This window comes from Nicotiana attenuata, unplaced genomic scaffold, assembly GCF_001879085.1.
Source record: "Nicotiana attenuata strain UT unplaced genomic scaffold, NIATTr2, whole genome shotgun sequence".
NCBI lineage: Eukaryota > Viridiplantae > Streptophyta > Magnoliopsida > Solanales > Solanaceae > Nicotiana > Nicotiana attenuata.
Genome location: NW_017673827.1, coordinates 1 through 8,546, shown reverse-complemented (window position 1 = coordinate 8,546; position 8,546 = coordinate 1). Strand labels below are relative to the sequence as shown.

At 42.8% G+C, this 8,546-nt stretch overlaps 1 protein-coding gene across 1 annotated transcript; it reads right to left on the bottom strand.

Annotated features, from left to right (window-relative positions):
* Positions 1-1,187: 1,187 nt before the first annotated feature.
* On the bottom strand, positions 1,188-3,748 carry LOC109217387. Its single transcript, XM_019381624.1, has 3 exons — positions 3,167-3,748; positions 2,179-3,073; positions 1,188-2,038 (listed from the first exon to the last, which is right to left on the bottom strand). The coding sequence occupies exons 1-3, from the start codon at positions 3,746-3,748 to the stop codon at positions 1,188-1,190; spliced, it is 2,328 nt and encodes a 775-aa protein (XP_019237169.1).
* Between the last annotated feature and the right edge of the window lie 4,798 nt (positions 3,749-8,546).

The following is an 8,546-nucleotide window of genomic DNA, read 5'->3' as shown; positions in this document are numbered from 1 at the left end:
GTTGACTCAACTGCAGTGAATTTCCAGATTTGTGTACCTTCGGTGAAAATAATTGTATCTTGAGCTTGGAGTGTCGTAATTGCAATCCGTTCATGCCGTTAGAAAGTAGACTCAGAGATCTAAAACTCATATAAATTTCATAAAAGAACTCTTTTTGGACTGTCAACAGAAAATTCGCGAAGTCGACTCAACTGCAGTGAATTTCCAGATTTGCGTACCTTCGGCGAAAATAATTGTATCTTGAGCTTGGAATGTCGGAATTGCAATCCGTCCGAGCCGTTAGAAAGTAAACTCAGAGACCTGAAGTATCTACGAATTTCATGGCAGAACTTTTTTCGGTCTACCAACAGAAAATTCGCGAAGTTGACGCGACTGCAGTGAACTTCCATATTCGCATGCATATAGAAGTCTTTGCGGCATAAGACCTTCTGGATTAGTCAAAAATCCAGATCATGTATTGCTTGACCCTTCAGAACCCAAATTAGAAATTTCATAGTCAGGCCACATGATGGGGGAACAATTCACATTAAATTCAACTACGCAAAGCTTTATGATAGCATCATGTCTTGAAGAAATGAAGCGAACTTGGAAAGGCATTCAAGACAAGATAGGGACAATCTTTCTCGTCAATTGCTTTTATGACTTAGATTCTTCGTATAGGTCGAAGTATAAATATTTTTTTCCTTTTAGTCTCTTGACAATGATGTATCAGATCCTTGTAGCATTGAAGCAATGAAAGGTCCAGTTTGGCTCGACACAAATTGCCTTCTTTCTTTTTGCAATATGCGCCTATTTGAGTAATCAACGTGATGCTTCAGCTCGAATTTTGATGATCATGTCACGTTGAAACACACTTTTTTTTAGCTTATGTGATTGAACTTAGAATGAAACTCTAAGCTGCCTACGTACCTCGGTGAAGAGGATCAAATCATAACGTAGTTCAAAATAAGTGAGTTTTTTTTTGTCCTAACTTTTGCCTAGGCCGCCTCTTTCGAGGTTTTCAACCTAGCGGACTCCTTTTTTTTTTGGGGTGCCGTTCGCAGTTTAGGCTCATGCGGGCCAGGAGCATTGCAACATGCAGTTTAGACTCTTGCGTTAAGGGGCGTAGCAGCATGCAGTTTAGGCTCGTGCATTAAGGAGCTTCACGACTTGCAGTTTAGGCTCGTGCGTCGAGGAGCGTTTGTTCTTCAAGGATAGTACCTCTTCAAAAATTTCCCGTTGATAGGGCCAATTCTCATGCCATCTGCATCAACTAACTTGTAAGCTCCACTTGAATAGGCTTCTTGCACAACATATGGACCATCCCACTTTGAAGTGAATTTGCCCCCAGATTTGCGAGAGGTGATAATAGGTCTTCTTACTGCAAGAACTTGATCGCCAACTTGGAAGGACCTTAAGCGAACCTTTTTGTTGAAAGCACGAGAAAGACGAGCTTGATAACATTCAAGACTTTGTTGAGCTTCTAGCCTTTTTTCATCAAGGGACTCAAGTTCTTCAAGGCGCAGACGAGCATTTTCTTCTTCAGTAAGACCTTCTTGGACAGCGAGTCGCAAGGACGGTATTTGACGCTCAAGAGGAAGAACTGCTTCGACTCCATAAACAAGAGAATAAGGAGTTTCTTGAGTCGGCGTGCGATGAGTCGTCCGATAGGCCCACAAAGCTTCTTCCATTCTGTCATGCCAATCTCTTTTAGACTTGGAGATGACTTTCTTTAACAAGTTGCAAAGTGTCTTGTTAAATGCTTCGGCTAGTCCATTTGCAGCAGCATAATACATTGACGAATTACGTTGCTTGAAGCCAAAAAGTTCACGGATCTTGGTCATCAATTTGTTATCAAACGGTTTGCCATTATCTGTTATTATATAACTAGGAATGCCGAAACGATATATGATGTTCACTCGAATGAAGTTTGCAACATTCTCTTTCTTCACTTCCTTGAGAGCGACGGCCTCGGCCCATTTTGAGAAACAATCAGTTGCTGCCAAGATGTATAGATGTCCTCCAAAAGATTTTGGAAGTGGTCCAACAATATCTAATCCTCAAGCGTCAAATGGCCAAGACGCAACAGTAGGGTGTAACATTTCAGGCGGTTGGTGTATAAAATTTGCGTGAAACTGGCAAGCCTTGCATCTTCGAGCATAATCTAAGCAATCTTTCACCATGTCGGCCAGTAGTAACCCATCCTCTTAATATGGAAGTGGAGCTTCGGCCCGGATTGATGTGATCCACAAACTCCAGAGTGTGCCTCTTGCATAGCTTGAGTTGCTTCATCTTCCCCTAAACAACGCAAGAGAACTCCCTCAAATGATCTTCGATACAAAGTGTCTTTGTAGTAAAGGAAGCGAGGGGCACACCGACGAATTTCGGTCTTTCTTCTTGGATCTTCTGGAAGTATCCCGTAACATAAGTAGTCGATCATGATTTGTCGCCAATCAACCTTCACAGCTTCAGCGACGGCTACCAAACGCACGAGCTTGCTTTCTTCATCCTCATTCTCATCTGGCGGCACTACCCATTTTTGGCAGATAGTGATTTGTGTCTGGCCGGGAAGAGTCAATGCCGAAGCTAGAGCAGCTAAGGCGTCAGCTTTCTTATTTTCCTTCCTTGGCACATGCTGAAGAGTTACATTGCCAAGCCATCCAATCAATTTATGCGCATAATCATAATAAGGACGCAACTCTGGCTTTTTGACCTCGTAGCTACCTAGCAATTGATTGATCACTAACTCAGAGTCTCCAAAAATATGTAATTGGAGTTGTCTCATATCAACGGCCATCTCAAGCCCAAGTATGAGCGCTTGATATTCTGCAACGTTGTTGGTGCAATGTTGTGTTAAGGTGAAAGAATATGGCAATACTTCTCCTTGAGAAGTGACAAACATAACACCTGCACCAGCTACTTCACGATGTGCGGCACCATCAAAATACATTTTCCATGGTGGTGGCACTTCAATGACAATCGCATCCTCATCGGGTAGTTCATCAGTCAACTCCCAATCATCAGGAATTGGATGATCTGCCAAGAAATCTGCTAAAGCTTGTCCTTTCACAGCTTTTTGTGGGATATACACAATCTCGAATTGTTAAAATTGGAGGTACCACCTTGCTAATCGATCATTGAGGACAGGTTTTGACAAAACAAACTTGATCGGGTTCGCCCTTGAGACGAGACGGATGATATGAGCTTGAAAGTAGTGCTTCAGCTTTTGAATTGCGAAAACCAATGCCAGACACAACTTTTCGATCGGAGAATACTTCAGCTCATTTGGGGTCATCATCCTACTAAAGTAGTAGAGGGAATTTTCTTTGCTGTTACCATTTTCTTGGGCCGAAGGGGCTCCAACTGACCTTTCTTGGGCTGCAATATATAGAATCAATGGCTTTCCTGGTATAGGGGCTGCCAGAACCGGAGGTCTCATCAAGTAGGATTTGATGCTTTGGAATGCATTGCTACAAGCTTGGTCCCATTCAAAAGGTACACCCTTCTTCATGAGGCGGCTAAAAGGTTGGCACTTCCCTGCTAGATTTGAGATGAATCTTCTAAGGTACGCCAATTTTCCTTGTAGACTTTTCAGTTCATGTATATTTCTGGGCTCGGGCATTTTCAAGATTGCATCAACTTTGGCTTGATCTATCTCAATCCCTCGATGTCGAACAATGAAGCCAAGGAATTTTCCAGAAGTAACTCCAAAGGCACATTTCAACGGGTTCATTCTAAGTTGATATCTCCGCAGTCGTTCGAACACCATTCTTAAGTCTTGCAAGTGGTCTCCTCTCTTTCTTGATTTCACCACTAAATCATCCACATATCATTCCACATTCTTGTGGAGGATGTCGTCAAAGATATTCTGCATTGCCCTTTGATATGTGGCGCCAGCATTCTTCAAGCCAAAAGGCATTACTTTGTAGCAATAAATGCCTTTAAGAGTGCGAAATGCAGTAAGCTCTTCATCTTTTGGTGCCATACGTATTTGATTGTAGCCAGATGATCCATCCATGAAAGACATCGCCTCGTATCCGGTGGTGGCATCAATCATAAGCTCTGGAATGGGGAGCGGAAATTCGTCCTTAGGGCATGCATTATTGAGGTCTCTAAAATCGACACAAACTCGAATTTGGCCATTCTTCTTCTTCACAGGAACAATGCTTGAAATCCATGTAGGATATTTAACCTCCCGAATGAAACCAGCTTCGATGAGTTTATTGACCTCGGCTTCGATTGATGGGATCAATTCTGGCCTGAAGCGTCTTTGGGCTTGCTTAACAGGACGAGCTCCTTTCTTGACTGCGAGATGATGAACTGCTACTTTAGGATCTAAACCAGGCATCTCTTTGTAGCTCCAAGCAAAGACATCTCTATATTCTTTGAGTAGCTCCACATAAGTGCTTTCTTCATCTGTGGTTAATAGGGCACTTACATAGGTGGGCCTGAAGTCTTCTGCAGTGCCAAGGTTGACTTCTTTTAATGCATCAATGGTCATTTTAATTCCTTCTTCTAGTTCCGCAGGAGCGTCCTCGACATCTTTGTCTTCTTGAGGATCACCATCATTAAAAGATATATGGCCACACCAAGAGGCATCTCCCAAATTTTCGTCGACTTTCCTTAGGGATGAAGTGTATTGCTCCTCATTCGCAGTAATGTGTTATGAAGATCCTACACTTTTTTCATCTTCGTCACGCTCTTTAGTGTAGACCATTGTGCGAGTCTTCACTTTGAGTACCTCTCCGCATGAAATCAAATGTTTTGATTGTCGCCTCATTCTGTAAGGGATCAGGCTTTGACACTCTTTGGAGATGCTTTGATACTCTAGATGGCAAAGGTCTTCTTATTTTTTCGTAATTTCTTTGGGACTTGTTCTTCTTCTTTTTCAATGGCCCCAGCCTCTCAAATACAGAAGTTCTTGTAGTTGGTTCTCCAAGTCGATCAAAGATAGAAGGCCTTTTATTAGGATCGGTGGGTTCATCTTCCATCGTGATATAGTTAATACTTGCTCTTCTAATGGAGGTGCGAACTGGTGGGGGTTGTTTGTAACCTAGACCCTCACGTGATTGCTTCACCACATGCTCCTTATCCTTCATCGTGTTTGCTTTCCTAGTAGCTTCAGGTGGGAGCTTCCCTAGCTTATATGGTTCGTTGGGATCATATCCAGCCTTTGCGAACAACCTGTAAGCATTCGGATCAAAACCTTCATTTGTGCGTTTCGTGGGGAGTGCCTTATTTTGAGGCATGTTAGGGGCCACAAACTTTTCCAGTAGCTTTGAAGATAACTTGATGGTATCAATCTGCTTGATAGGAAGGGTTAATTCTCTTAGTGCACCTTTTTGGAGGCTTGATGATTCTCCTTCATCTTTCTTCACTTTTGGGACGTAACGAAATAAAGGAGCTATTTTCTTGCCTGCAATTGCAACATTCTTTTTGTGAGCTTTCGAAACTTGGCATGCTTCTATTGTAACTTTATCTTCACTAGAAGCTACTTCAGCCCTTTTGGACATGATATTATCACCTTTGGCCTTCGTGATGTCATCAACTTTTACTCCCTTCATGATGTGGTTCTTCAAGTAGAACTTTGCATCAGCGAAGTATGCCTCAACTTCCGCGAATGGCTTGTCGTTAGCAACTATCTTCTTTTCGACTCCATCTTTATTATATTTCAAACATTGGTAGTAAGTTGATGGGACAACTTTGTTCTCGTGTATCCACGGCCTGCCAAGCAACAAATTGTATGAAGTCTTTGTATCAATCACATGCATCCATGCAGTTGATTGCATATCTCCCCATGGTGATTTCCAGCTTGATAGCTCTTATGGCCCTTTGTCCCCCTTGATTGAATCCTTGAATCATCAGTCGGCTTTCAGAAAGTTCTTTAGTTGAGATGCCGAGTTTTTTCATTATGCGAATGGGAAGAATGTTAACTGCAGATCCGTTATCTATCAAGATTCTATTTATCCTCCACTCGAGCACATAACCCACCATAAACAAAGGGCGATTGTGTGGTGTCTCACTAAGTAGGAGATTGTCTTCAGTGAAGGTAATTTTTGCATTACAGACATCTGCTTCTTGGAAAGAGGACTCAATGAGACTATTAGACAGTGATGGAGAGAGTGTTGACTTGACTTGGTTCTTTTCCTCTTCTTCTTTATCAGCATTATAGCACAAGGCCTTGTCATCAGCGTCAGAAATCCTCATGCGAAACCAACTCGGCAAAAATTCTCCCAAAGTCATCGGGCGGCGTGGCTTTTGGTGATGGTGTGTCTCTATCTCCACCTTCTTTGGGTTCTAAACCATTTGTAGCTTCTTTAGTCTTCTCACCATCTTATTCCTCATAGGTTGCTTCGTTGATCCTTTTTGCGGACTCAATTTACGGCGTCTTCGACGAGTCACCAGGGTCCAACCTTCTTCATCAGGTTGATCAACTCGGACTTTGTCATCCTCCAACAATTCTTCATCTTTATTCCCTTCACAGGTGCATATCTCAATCGGATCGAATGAGCCAAAGGCAATGGACACATGGTTTGTGCTCGCCTTTTCGTCTTCAAGCTCGATCTTCTTTTGACGAGCCAAATCCATAACTTTGTCCTTGAAGACAAAGCACTTCTCAAGAGGGTGACCTACAAGCCGATGGTATTTGCAGTAATTAGGGTCATTGCTTTTTCCAGCTTCATCTGGCTGCTTCATCTCTGGCAGCTCAATAAGCTTTAGCTCGAGGAGTTCTTCAAATATTGCAGGCACATCAGAGTCTAGAAATGGGTACTCCTTTTCTTGCATCTCTTTGAGAGTCAACTTCCGATTTGCATTGTCTTGAGAGGAAGTTGTTTTCATACTCTGTTTCTTGCTCACCTTGGTAGTAAACTTCAAAGGAGAGGCATTGACGTTCATGGATTCTTTGCTTTCATTCTTGGGTACGAACTTGCTCCATTTCTTGACTTCTTGCTTATCTCTTCCCTTGCGAGGTTCGTAGATGGGCAGCCCTTCATTTCCGCAGAAGCCATGCTCAACTCCATATCATGAGCACGGGTGGCAAGTTCTTCAAATGTCCTGGGCTTAATTCCTTGCAAGATGTAACGAAGTCCCCATTGCATTCCTTGGATGCACATCTCTATACCAGAAGTTTCGCTTAGCCTATTTTTGCAGTTAAGGCTTGCATTCCTCCATCGGTTGATAAAGTCAATAACTGGTTCATCTTTTCGTTGGCGAGTGTTCGTAAGTTCCACCATGCTCACAGTATGCCTCGTGCTATAAAAGTGATTGAGAAACTCTTGCTCCAATTGGTCCCAACTATCAATGGATCCAGCCTCGAGGTCGGTGTACCAATCAAAAGCATTCCCCTTTAGTGAGCGGACGAACTGCTTGACAAGGTAGTCTCCATAAGTCCCTGCATTGTTGCATGTCTCAACAAAGTGCGCGACATGTTGCTTTGGATTTCCCTTGCCGTCGAACTGCTGAAATTTGGGAGGTTGATAGCCGGCATGCATCTTCAAGCTATCGATTCTTGCAGTATAAGGCTTTGCGTACGTGAGAGAAGACTTTGAAGTCACCTCATACTTATCTTTGATAGTTCCCATAATGAATTCCTTCAATTGTTCGATGGGAATTGATCCTTCGGAGGAGACATGAAGTTCTTTGGCGGATGACACTTGTTTTGTTGGAGGATCAGCCTTCTCGTGGACTTCAGGGAGCTTTCCAGGTGCATGACTTGATTCTCCATCCATCATGCTTTCAACTATGCCTGTCAATTTTGCGATACGGACATCTTGATCTTGAGCATACTTTGTTAAGCCATCAATCGCCTTTGTCAGGTTTGCGAGTTGCTCCTCCATTGTTAAAGTGTTAGTCATCATTGCCTCCATGATTATTGCAGATGAAGAAGAATAACCGAGACCTTCCCACGGATTGAACTCAGTTTGGAACATGTCATGTGGCGAGGTTGGCGTAGAACCAACACTTAAGACTTCATCATCAGGTTGGGTAAGCTGACTCTTGGTATTGTATAAAGTAATGTGAGCAAGAGCTTTCTCCACAACTTCTGCAAATATTATCTCCTCTCTCTGACTTGCTAGCAGAGGACCTTTCTTCTTCGGATGATGAAGATCTCAAAGCGTGCATTGGTGCAGACGACACTTGGAGTGCTTGTTGTCTCAAGACGCTCGCCTTGCTCCGGGTGATTGGCCTAAGACTCCCCATAGTAACGTTCAGGATACTTGCAACGTCAGAAGAAAACTTGGAGTCAGCAACTTTTGAGTCGATCTTCTTAGAAGCCATCTTAGTGATCTTGAATGTTGAGAGTTGAGAAGAGATGAGAGGTAGAGATAGTCCCACTGGGCGTGCCAAAATTTGTAACAACTAAATTTCGCTCCTGAAAAATAATAATCAAGACAAGAAATATAGCGACAAATATTATATTAATTTCAAGTGATGGGGTTACAATCTCTAAAATATCTCTAAAATCTAAAGAGATGTAGTCCTCTGATTCTCCTCCTCACGGATGACGGTTCAAGAGCTCGAGAGCTTGATCTTGAACTTGCGGATTTCAGATTTGTAGTACGTCA